The 13,074-nt window shown below is 39.6% G+C and overlaps 1 protein-coding gene across 1 annotated transcript in view; it reads right to left on the bottom strand.

Moving 5' to 3' along the window:
* CHST9 (carbohydrate sulfotransferase 9) overlaps window positions 1–13,074 on the bottom strand; it is a 234,275-nt gene that overhangs the window by 188,112 nt on the left and 33,089 nt on the right. Inside the window, exon 2 of the mRNA XM_060121292.1 lies at window positions 10,394–10,601. Within this exon, the coding sequence (XP_059977275.1) occupies window positions 10,394–10,514 (121 nt within the window). The 5' untranslated portion in view covers window positions 10,515–10,601. The remainder of the gene's footprint in view (window positions 1–10,393; window positions 10,602–13,074) is intronic.

The raw sequence follows: 13,074 nt of genomic DNA, 5'->3' as shown, positions 1-13,074 counted from the left end.
GAGCACCAGCCTCACGCGCCTTCTTTAGCTTAGCTGAGTCCAGCTTTTCGTGTAGATTGACTCATTCAGCAGAGATCTAGTGAGTGTCTACTGCTTGCCAGGCACCGTGCTTGGGGCAGAGCAGTAAGCAAGGCAGCATCCTGTGGTCCATGGTGTGAGATAAATCAATAACAGTGAAGGAGGACTGGTCTGTCCCTTTGCCCCTTACCCTACTCTAAGAGATGAATAAAGCTAATGGGGCTCTTTATGAGGCCCCTCTAAGCTCCAGTAACCCTACTTTGAGAAAGATGGCTGCTTACCGAGGGTGGGAAGGAAGGTATGAGAGCTGGTGTGGATTTATCAGGACTCTTTGGGGTGCAGGTGACAGAAGCCCAAGTTGAGCCTGTAGGGGTTCAGAATATGTCACCCCCAAATATGTCACTTTGGCATGTTGATTATTTTGAATTAAAGGTACTTGAGAAACAGCTGGTGCGAGAAGGACCCTCTGACCCTCCTTTGTCCCCCTGAAGCAGGAAATAAATCATCCCTGTGAAAGGTACCTTCCTTGTCCCAGGAGGGGCAGAAGGCATCCTTATCACCAGAGACAGGGAACTCAGTGCAGAGAAGGCTGTATAAACAAACCTTGTTACTTCTTTACCAGTCTACTACCCCAACCCCAAAGACTTCTGTCATGTCAATTCTTCATGTTCAATTCATGTTGTCAATTCTAAATGTATTGTTACTTTGTCTAAAAGGTGTAAAAGCTTCCTGCCTTGGCTATTTCTTTTAAAGTCTCATATTTTTATGGGGCTCCAATATGTATGAAATTACCTTCGTTTTTCTCCTATTAATCCATCTCACGTCAATTTATTAGAACAGCCAAAGAAACAGGAAAGGCAGAGGGGAAATTTTTCCACCCCTACAAGCCACCTTAAACACCCCAGGCAGGAACAGTCCTGAATCTTGGGAGAAGCTGATACAGGAACCCAAACACTCTCTGAGGCTCTCCCCTCAGCTCAGCTCCTCTCCTCCCAACTGCCCTTCTGCTCTCTCTCCAGCCTGGTCTCTTCAGCTGCTCTGGCCCACGTGGTAGGAAACAGCCACTCGAGCTTCTGAGTTTTGCATCTTATCGTCCAGGCACTCAGAGCCATTCTCCCAAAATGTCAAGAAAGGGAATCATCAGCCGAGCTTGAATCAGCCACCCATTCCCTAGACTAGTAATTCATGGTGACCAGTGATGTGTGGTGTCCTATGGATGACGGGCCTAGCGTTGGCCAGCTGCCAACGGACCAAACGAAGGGTCCCATCGTCAAATGGCAGTTTCTGCTACACTCTGTAGATGGTGTGGGAGAGGAGGAACAAAAGAAACAGAGGCAGGGGTGGCACCCAGAAGAAGGGTGAGTGCTGGGCTGAAGCAACAGCACTGTCGTTTACCTGTACTCAGAACATATTTGGAGAACAAATGCATCCAATTGATGACTAGATTTTTAAAAAATCTACATTGATTGGATCGACTCTGTAGCAAAGCTTGGCCACTGAACGTTATTCAAATTCAGAAGATTTTAAGCAACTTTGACCATTACTCCTTCGTTTCTAGTAGTATGGCTTCTGGGGTGCAGGGCATATGCAGGGGGCAGCTCCCAGGAAGACAGGAGACTTAGAAGGCAGGGTAGAGAGTTAAAACAGAGTCCACTGGGAGGGGAAAGTTATAAGTAGCTGAGTGGATAAGAATACACATGGAATTGGGAGGGCACTGGGAGTACATAATGAAGTGAGAATTGACATCAGGATCTGAAAGTGGGTGACAGGGTCTGAATGGACATTGGTGACCAACATACAAGTTCCCTGTCCTTGGGAACTTGTATTGTGAGAGGTAGAGCATATGTAAATAAACAAAAAGAATGATTACAGATAGAATAAGTGCCATGAAATAAATTTTAAGAAGTAATAAATAACAAGTGCTGGGAGATAAACCATCAGAGGATATCAACTTTACATACGAAGTTGAGAGAAGGTGATATTTAAGCTATACCCTGAAGGATAAGGAAAAGCCAGCAATGGAAACAGTGAAGGAAAACATGTTCCAGGAGGAGAGAACAGCTAAGTCAGCTGAGATGGGAAAAATCATGTAAAAGGAAGATGGGAGATGGCGGTGTCCAGAGGTAGGCAGAGGGAGTAGGTGTTTATTTGATTAAAAAATGGTTGCAACCTTCATCAAAACCAGAGGAAGTAACTCAGACAAGTGACTTTTAAAAGCAATTTTATTTTCCTGAGGATATGATTGACAGTAAGCATAAAGTCCTCATGATATACGTGCCTTTGCTCCAGGTCAGGTACACAAAGATCCCCTGGGGGAAAATAGAATTTCAATAGAGCAACATCAAAATCAGGAAAAACAGCCTGATTTCAGAGGAGAAGCATATACTTTCTCATCAGAGAGGCTCAAGAGAAAAGAATTATGCCAAACCAGTCTCAAAGCAAAACTTATGTATAGGCCACAAATATATTTAGTTTGGAAAAAAGCAAGATGGAATCTTGTTAGAAATATTATACCAAAGCATGGAGGCCAGTTTGTCTGTGAGGTCCTGAATCAATTAACTGTCCAAGAGAACAATAAGGTGGCTTTACTTTGCCTAAAATCAGAAGCTTGTAGCTACTACTTATCATTTTCATACAAACACAAGAAGGTTAAAACATAACCTGAGCCTATTGATGTTTATTGTACTTTTGCAAAAGAAAAAAATTAAAAGTAGCCATCTGTTTTGGCAATCTTGCCATTGATAACAGCATTGAAGATCTGAATAAAGCCCTGGCTTACAGAAAGTTCACATCATTGACCAAAATGAACATACTTTTCAGGCCAACTATTTTTGGAATCAGAGTCCTATAGAGCCTGGATTGGTGACAATGAGTTTTGAAAAGGTGGGATTACAGCTATGTGATTCTTTCATATGCTAGGTATGATAATTTATAGCTAAACAATTGACTTTAGATGCTAATGTTGAATGTTAAACTAAACTCAGATATCAGTACTTATTTAGTGTAAATCAGAAATAAACTAGTAGGAATCAGAAAAAATGTCATTAGAGGTATGAAAAGTCAAATAAGTTTCTGTTTAAGGTAAACATGTAAAAACACTATCAATTAATACCTAAAACGTTATTGGTCCTGCCAATGCATTCTTGAAAAAAGAAAAAAGCTGGAACAAAGCTATATTACAAAGCTATAGTGACTAAAACAGTATGGTACCGGCATTAAAAATAGACACATAAATCAATAGAATAGAATAGAGAGCCCAGAAATAAACCCCTACATATTAATTTACAACAAAGAAGCCAAGAATATATAATGGGGACAAGACAGTCTCTTCAATAAATGGTGTTGGGGAAACTGGACAGCCACATGCAAAAAAATGAAACTGGACCACTACTTTACACCATACACAAAAATTAACTCAAAATGGATGACAGACTTGAATGTAACACCTGAAACCATAAAACTCTTAGAAGAAAACATAGGCTGTAAGCTCCCTGACATAGATCTTGGAGATAATTTTTTGCATCTGACTCCAAGAGCAAAAACAACAAAAGCAAAACTAAAGGTGGGACTACATCAAACTAAAAAGCTTCTGCATGACAAAGGACACTGTCAACAAAATGAAAAAGGCAACCTACTGAATGCAAGAAAACATTTGCAAATCATATATCTGATAAGGGGTTAATATCCAAAATATATAAGGAACTCATACAACTCAATAGCAAAGACCAAACAATCTGATTAAAAAATGGGCAGAAGATCTGAATAGATGTTTTTCCAAAGAAGACATACAGTTGGTCAAAGGTACATGAAAAGATGCTCTACATCATTCATCATCAGAGAAATGCAAATCAACACCACAATGAGCTATCACTTCACACTTGTTAGAATGGTTACCATCAAAAAGACTAGAAATAAACATTGGTGAGGATGTGGTGAAAAGGGAACCCTCATGCACTGTTGGTGGGAATGTAAATTGGTGCAGCCACTATGGAAAACAGTATGAAGGTTCCTCAAAAACTTAAAAAGAGAACTACCACATGATCTCACAATTCTACTTCTGGGTTTTTATCTGAAGAAAATGAAAACACTAACTCGAAAAAGATATAGCAACTCTTAAGTTCACTGCAGTTTTATTTACAATACCCAAGATATGGAAACAACTTAAGCGTTTACTGACAGATGAATGGATAAAGAAGATTTGTGTGTGTGTGTATATATATATATATATATATATATACACACATACACAAAGGAATATTATTCAGATAAAAAAATGAAATCTTGTCATTTGTGACAATGTGGATGGACCTTGAAGGCATTACATAAAGTGAAATAAGTAAGACAGAGAAAGACAAATACTGTATTATTTCTCTTATACATGGAATCTAAAAACAATAAACAAAACAAGCTCACAGAGACAGAGAACAGATTGGTGGTTGCCAGAGGTGGGGGGGGGGTGGAAGGGTGGGAGAAATGGGTGAACTGTATTTTAGTTCTTGTTTAAATAAATTTGTTTCCTTTTAAAAAATTTAAAAACTAAAAAATACTGGTACTGAATAATAATGTTCAGAAGTTGTCAGATAGATTTTTACAATGTATATAAATCCAGGGAACAATTTTAGTTTGTAATAGTTAAGACTAAACATTTTTTTTTCAGTAGAAAAAATGATTTATTATTACTTGCAGCAAGTAAGGAGGATACTGGGGATCTTTCCCAAAGCAGTGTCTCCGAGACTAAACTTGATTCTGGAATATCTCAAAAGAAGAAATAAGCTATTCAGTGGGATGTTTAATTTTCACTACTTGTATTTCACTACTTATATTTGAAAATATGTGTAAATAACTTTTCACTACTTGACAGGGGATTTTATTAGATATATGTATTTCTAACACAGGTTTCATACAATCATAGAATACATCATATTTTAAAATAAATATAAAGTAAGTGGTTCAGAGGAGAGTTGGCCAGGATTGTCTCCTCATAAAATGGTTAAAAAATCTGGGATTTCATTTGCCATGGAAATGATGAGGCCGGCCCATGGAGGAAGGATAAGACTCATGCAGTGCCGGCCAGGATCCAGTGAGGACGATGAGAAGTTAAGGAGGCGAATTCTGCCTTAATACATGGCGCTTTCTAAGGAGGTGGCTGTACAGCTGAATGGATGCCTTGGGAAGTAGTGGATTCATTGTCCCCATAAATACTCAAACATAGTCTATGTAATCCTTTGGCTGGATGCTGGAAAACCTACGGAGGCATTCTTTATGCACCTGCCCGACAATACTATTGAGCACCTACCAAATACACGTTCCACGCTGTGGAACGAGGACACTGCGATAAGTGAAACAGACAAGATCTCTGTCCTCGTGGAGGTTGCAAAACAGTTAACGGATACAGACAATAAGTAAGTCAACGGATAATTCAACGAGGCAGTTGCTAATTATGACCATTTCTCCGACAGAAATAAATAAGATGGTGGGAGAGGCTGACGGACGGATCGTGGGGTGATCAAACTAGGTGACATTTGAGCTAAGCGCTGACAGGTGACAGCTGGAAAAGCATCCCAGCTTCTGAGACTGTGAGAGCGCTGAGTTAGCCCAGGGCTTAGTTTGGTAGAAAGATCGATGTAAAGCTGGGAACACTGGCAAGGGAATGAAGGGGAGGCTCTGGGGCAGGAGGTGGCTCCCACCCACAGCTTCGTGGGCCCAGGGAGAAGATTTTGCTAAAGGGAATTAGCTATCACGGAAAAGTTTTAAACAGGGGAGTGATGTCATTGGATTTATATTTTTTTAAAAAAAGGTGGTGTACAAGATAATTTTTAAATTTTTTTCTAAAGCTGAGATTCTGACTCTGTTATGATGGGGTCTTCACCCTGTCTTATTGCATATGCAGAACAATTATGTACCACACCTTCTGGTATTTGTTCTGTTTAGCAGTAGCAGTCTACCTAGAGAAAGAGCACCGAATTGCAAATTTCAACAGGAGCTGGGGAAAAAAAATGAGCCACTGTTGTGATTTATCCTGAGATGGCCCTCCTCATTACTGGATCTTCCCCAGACAGGTACCTGTTCTGCTTGGATCTGGTCCTCTGCCTCTGCTGACCCTGCTCCCACCCCTACACTGCTCCTTTTAACATTTTATCTGGTCAGCAGTCCCATTACTGACAACTGATTGGGCTCTTTCTCCTGGTCTTAACTCATTACTTTACCTCATAAAGAAGGGCCTATCTCCTTCCTGTCACAATGGACCGTCCTTTTGTACCAAAGCCTTGGCCTGGACTCAAGACCATTTTCTCCCTTACAATCCATGAGACTATAGTCTCCTTGAGAACCGGGGTTATATCTGGTTCTCTATTGGCGCCTCCGATTGTTAGGTCTTCAATAAACGCTGTTGAATGAATGAGTACCCTAACCTTGGGCAGCCTGTACAGACCTGAGATCGTCCTGGGCCCGAACTCTCCTCTCTGCCACTCAATCCCATCTCTCCCTGTCCAGTGTCCACATTGTGAAACACGATGGCTCTGTGCCAGTTAGAGGCTCCCAACTATTTTAACCAGAGCTGGAACTGAGCCTTCATTTTTTCTTTTTTCCTCTTAATCAGTCAAGGCACAAGCTTGGGCTTGTTTTCCTGAATTGCGGCTGAGTCTTAACTGGGATAACTCAGAAAAAGCAAGTCTGCAGATGCTCTGCATCATTTCCAGGACCATAATAACAGCTCACACTTACTGGGCACTACTGCTTGCCAGGCACCCTGCTAAGTGCTTTGCAGGCACTGTCTCCCTTGATCCTCACTGCAATCCTATATGGAAAACATTATTATCCCCATTTTACAGATGAGAAAATCGAGGCTTAGAGAGGCTAAGTGATTTGTCCAGAGTTAACAAGGAGATCTGAGATTTTCAAGTTTCCTCTGAATGTAAAATTTGCACTCCTAACAACCAGGGAAAAGAAATGTACAAAATAAAGTTCATAATAATGCAACCACATACTGAAAATTAGCAGAGAAAGGCATAATTTAATTGATGATGGTATTGAAATGGATGCCCATATGAAACTGTTGTATAATTGGATAGAATTTCATTTCTCTGTGACACATTTTTCCTCTTTGCCTCCAAAAAGATCTTATCTATTCATAATCTTTTACTAGCACCTCGTAGCATACTTAAGACTTTTTTTTGTAATCCTAAAGCATTTTATTTTAATAAGAAGAAGCCCAGGAAAACTAGGGAGGTATAGAAAACAGTCTGTATCTTACTGAATTTTAAAAGCCTCAAAAGAAAAAAGGTATGAAAAGAACCTAAGAGTTCTTACATACAACTGAAATGTATATGAGATCAAACCACCCAAAGCTTTAAAATCTGCTCTACTTACAGAGGATCTCTGGAACCAAAACATCTTCCAAAGTTCTGTGAGTGACAGTTTGAAAGCGTCCAAAACTCAGATTTTCCAATTTTTAACTTAACATCAAAGCATACATTCAGATATTTTCTGATTTAAAGAGACTGCCTTTAAAAATGCCTGATGTTATGTGAAACACATATAAAATACATAGGGACCTGTCTACCTAGAAAACTACAGAATTACAACCTAGGACACCAGCCTAGTATAAGACAAAACTCCAGATGAAGTCTTATTGAAGAATAATAAAATGTTTCTTCAGTAAAATAGTTATCTAAAGGAATCCTGGTTCTAACGTTTATACTCACGGTCATGAGTAGATTGTGAAAAATTACATAATTCATTTAGGATATATTGAGAATCAGAGAAAGTACTTCTAGCAAATCACAAAAATTAAGAGAATAAATGGTAAATGTCTTACCAGCCCATATTCACTGAGGAAAATAATTCCCCAACTTGGAAAACTTATGAACTCAATTAAGAAAAATAAAAATTAGAAAAAAAAGAATCCAACTTGCAGAAGAGATTATACATTTATGAACTTGTAAACATAGCTTAGGTTTACCAAGTCAGTGATTTTAAAACGCCTGTACTGATGCTACGGCATGTATCATATGTTTATCTTATCTGCCTTTTTTGGTTAGGAGGCTCTTTCAGGGCTCACGAGGCATAGGAGAACCTGGGCATGGATCATACTTTGAAAATGCTTAGCTTTGTATCTTTTGGCAAGTCACTTAAAGTTTCAGTTTAATCAGTTGATTCATGTGTGCTCTAGGGGATAATAATATTCACCTTCTCGCCCTCACAGAAGCAATACATAGGGTAGAGGCATGGACTTCAGAGAGATACAACCTGGGTTTGAATCCTAGCTTTCCCTCCGTACCTCAGCCCTCTCATGTGGGGCCTTGGCTAACTTCCTCACCCACCTGAGCCTTAGTTTCCTCATCTACAAACTTAGAATAGCACATCCAGTGAGATGTCTACAGGGTAAGAGAAAATACATGTAAACATCTGGCACTTAGTAAGCTTTCCATCAATTGTAGCTACTGATGTTTGTGGACACATTTTGTAAATTGCATTGTATATGTCAGGCTATCATATGACTTGGCTGTTTCCTCAGAAGTCATGTAGTTTCTTACCGGCAGACTAAATCACAACATTTCTCCATGAGTCTGTATATAGGAATATATTTTCTTTTACGTATTGGAGTTTTGTTGTGATACTTTTCTTGGGAAATCTATTATGAGACTATGATGTTAACAAACCTCCCAATAATGAGATCTCTTTGATTCTTCCTTCTTTGCTGCGTTCCAGTCTATAGTCTACAGTGAGGTTTTCATCTATTCACTCGTTCAACAAACACCTCCTGAAGGCTTACTATGTGACAAGATCTATGCTAGGAATTATACTGCAAAAGGAATCAGCCTATTTATTTTATCACAGATGGTTTCATTCAGTATTATCAGTTAGTACGATAAAATATTGCAGTAATATAGAAAACAGAAAATATTATAGTTTCTATAAACTGTAATGGGAATTAAAAATAAGTTTGGACAATATGTTACATATTCTCTAGAAAATAATTATATGCAAATTCTTTTCACAAGAGTTACCATATAAATTAAATAATTCCAAAGTGTCTATGAGGCTAAAGCAACGATAGGAATTTAAAAATGGAAACAACTTTTAAAATCATCATTATTTAAGACTTAGTATGAAATTATCTTTCAGGGTAGATTCCTTTTTTTTTTTTTAAACATCTTTATTGGAGTATAATTGCTTCGCAATGGTGTGCTAGTTTCTGCTCTATAATAAAGTGAATCAGCTATACATACACATATATCCCCATATCTCCTCCCTCTTGCGTCTCCCTCCCACCCTCCCTATTCCACACCTCTAGGTGGTCACAAAGCACCGAGATGATCTCCCTGTGCTATGCAGCTGCTTCCCACTAGCTATCTATTTTACATTTGGTAGTGTATATATGTCCATGCCACTCTCGCACTTCGTCCCAGCTTACCCTTCCCCCTCCCCGTGTCCTCAAGCCCCTTCAGGGTAGATTCTTAAGTGCTTTATATCTAGAATAATTTAAAAATGGGCCACAGTTGGAAACAATTAAGGAATAGTTCTATTTTTATTTTTCTTAACACTCAAAAGCCATAGGCTATTTCTACTAACGGAAAACAACCAAATTTCACAACACCTATGTGTATATATTTCTATGATGTTCTAAAACATGTCCTTGCATCATTATAAACATAATCTATTTTAACAGTAATTGAGTGCCTCCAACATACAGCAATTACAAACTGAATGATGAGTATACAAGATAAGTAGAGTAGGCGGCAACCAGTGGACCAAAGCTGGCCTACCAGCTGTTTTTGTAAATAACAGTTTTATTGGAACACACCCTGATTCGTTTGTTTACATAATAATCTTTGGCTGCTTCTGTGATCCGTTGGCAGAGTTGAATAGTTGTGACAGAGACGACATGGCCTGCAAAGCCTAAAATATTTTCTCTTTTTTTACTGAAAAGGTTTGCTAACTCTTGCTTTATATTAAAGATATGAAAGAATTTCTACACCAACTGGAGTATCCACACAAAAATTAAAAAGGAATTAAAAGAGTTTGCTATATATTCAGCTCCCTTTAGGCTTGTGCTCGGTGCTTAGTAGACACATCAAAGGTAGGATAAATGAGTAGACAGATTCTCTACAAGCAGTCTTTGCTGAGCCAAAGGGCTGATGAGCCACTTGCCCAGGATAACAAAAATTCCAAGAGCGGTCCCAAGGGACCAAGCAAATGCTCCCCAGAAATGTATAACCATCCTTTCTCTGGGGAGCTGGAGGTTTTATTTTGTATCTAATGCTCTGTGTTGTTGGAAATACTGTGACTTTGTATATATCTATAAACACCATAGCTCATTTAAGTGAAAATGACCGTTGTCATTAAAAATAGGAAAAAAAAGTTGAGGTGTTACCTGTGTGTTGTTCTTCAATCCAGACTTGCAAATACATGAAGAGGAGTAGCCCTGCTACTCCAAATATCAGCACTGAGAGGAAGACTTGTTTGGGGTTCATGACCATTTCAGATGGCTGCATCTCTCATTTCTGAAGACCACATAGTTTGGTTTTCCACAGAGTTTCGATCCTTTCTTTTCCTCTTAAGTGCTCTTTCCGTGAAGCAACCTAGAATTTTTAAAAAATCCACATTGAACCTTGCTGATAACATTTCTTCCCGAATATGGTACAGATATACAGTATATCAACAATACTGAGGATTTCCATGAACTTTAACACTCTGAAGACAGAAGAGACTGTAGTTGATGGCCCTAGAATGGCAATTTTCTATTGTTGCCTTTATCTTATCTAAGGAATGTGCTATCCTACAGTTAATAAGTAACAGCCTAACATTTAATTAGGGGAAGCATCCCAGACTTCAGCTCTCCTATATCGTAAAGTCAGGTTCAAGTTATCTTAGAATGGCTTTGAGGGGAAAGAAGACTCTCAGAATAGACTGTTGAGGAAGGGATTTTGAAAAACATGTTTGTAGATAAAGGGGGAAAACACCACTTCATGTCTTAAAAATATATAAAAATTCAAAAATGAAGGGTTCAATCTCTCATTTCCCTCTCCTTGAAAAGTAGTAGGTTTCTCCAACTTAAAGAGTACACTTGGGGCTTCCCTGGTGGTGCAGTGGTTGGGAGTCCGCCTGCCGATGCAGGGGACGCGGGTTCGTGCCCCGGTCCGGGAAGATCCCACATGCCGCGGACCGGCTGGGCCCGTGAGCCATGGCCGCTGGGCCTGCGCGTCCGGAGCCTGTGCTCCGCAACGGGAGAGGCCACAACAGTGAGAGGCCCGTGCAAACAAACAAACAAAAACAACCACTTAAATTCCCTCAAAGGCATAAAAGGATAAATAATGAAAAGGTCAGAGTTCAAGGGCCTCTCCCACAATAACATGGGAGTAGAGAAATCTACCTTGGATTACAGAAATCTACCTCAGTAACAAAATGTTACTTTACTTAAAGAAATATTGAAATGACATTGTTTTAGAATGATCTCATTTAGTGTAATCCTAACCTTCCTCTTTTTTTAAGCTCCATCCGCTTTTGAGAATTTGATGAAAATATAAACCCTCTCCTTAGAAAAATATAAACACACACAAAATCTAGCGTCAAAGATCAGTATGTTGGGCTTCCCTGGTGGTGCAGTGGTTGAGAGTCCGCCTGCCGATGCAGGGGACGCGGGTTCGTGCCCAGGTCCGGGAAGATCCCACATGCCGCGGGGCGGCTCGGCCCGTGAGCCATAGACGCTGAGCCTGCGCGTTCGGAGCCTGTGCTCCGCAACGGGAGAGGCCACAGCAGTGAGAGGCCCGCGTACCGCAAAAAAAAAAAAAAAAAAAAACAGTATGCTTACAGACACTGACTGCAACCCAAGTTAAGAAACCCTGCTCCCTATGAACAGCCGTGCAAATATGCAGTAGCTTGCATGGTGAGCTCACATAGTTAGCAGCCCAGCTAATGAGGCCAAGGTCATGGCTTTGTGTCTAAGGCTGGTCAAAGATCTTAGCTCTGTTCCTTGGCCACGGACAACACCGCCCCCGCTCTTGGGATGAGCTGAATAAATGGTTTCTCACTGCGAGGACATTACATACACTGCTGTGTCTAAAAATTCTCTCTCCTTTCTCTTCAAAAATGCCTCAAAAACTTCTGAAAGAATACGGATTTAGCCTTTTTAAGAGGCGTTTGGTGAGGTGCCAGGTAAAAGTTTAAAAATGCTGTGGGAGATTGCTAGGCTGGTGAAAGGATAATATTTAGCTATACTTGGCAAAATCAATGTTCACGCAGATGTCGGGCTTCAAAGGTAACCTGTGAGGTCAGAATTAGATGTGGATGTGGCAGAATGATCTCGTGATTAGAAAAAAGAAATCCACCAAATGGGTAAAAGTGTTAATGCAAAACAACAATGAAAAGACCTATTATAAATACATTTTTTCCTTCATATTTTAATTATACATGGAGGGTCCCAGAGTAAGAGCAGTGATTGTCAGCACTACCTGAGGAACTTTCTCGAATCCACTTCTCTGAGTCCCTTGATGAAGAGAAAACGGTTAATGTTTTCACAAGTGCTTTTGAAGATTTCAAGCACTTTCTTGATTTGGGTAGTAGAAGAAGTTTTTAAATAAGTAGAAGAACTGAGAGTATTATCATACTGCTTACTAGGTGAGTGATACTCTGCTCTTATGTTGATTCAAAACTGAAATATTATGGGCTTTCCAAACATATGCAACAAAGAACAGTTCCCGAGGGACATTTGCAATTTGAGGTGTTCCGAGATTGAATCCCTCAAGGAAAACTCCGAAGGGAAGCCAGCTTTCTCTTTTGTTGATGCTGCAGTTAAACAATGAACAGACACAATTCCTGAGTCCACAAGAAGATTCAGATAGGAGAAAACCAGTTAAACAAAATCTACTACTAACAAAGAAATAGTTGTTTACAAGAAAAAAGAGACTTTTACAATCTGTCTACATAATTAAAACTTAACCCAGATGAAAGGGGATAGAAGAAAACTCGTAAATCAGAACAGAGCCAAAGACCTGTGGGAATGGTGGGTGTGAAAGGCAAAAGAAGTACTCCTTGGGGGTTTGCAGAGGAAAATTA

This window comes from Lagenorhynchus albirostris, chromosome 14, assembly GCF_949774975.1.
Source record: "Lagenorhynchus albirostris chromosome 14, mLagAlb1.1, whole genome shotgun sequence".
NCBI classification, from domain to species: domain Eukaryota; kingdom Metazoa; phylum Chordata; class Mammalia; order Artiodactyla; family Delphinidae; genus Lagenorhynchus; species Lagenorhynchus albirostris.
Note: the sequence above shows the minus strand (reverse complement) of the source record. Positions and strands in the feature narration are given on the sequence as shown.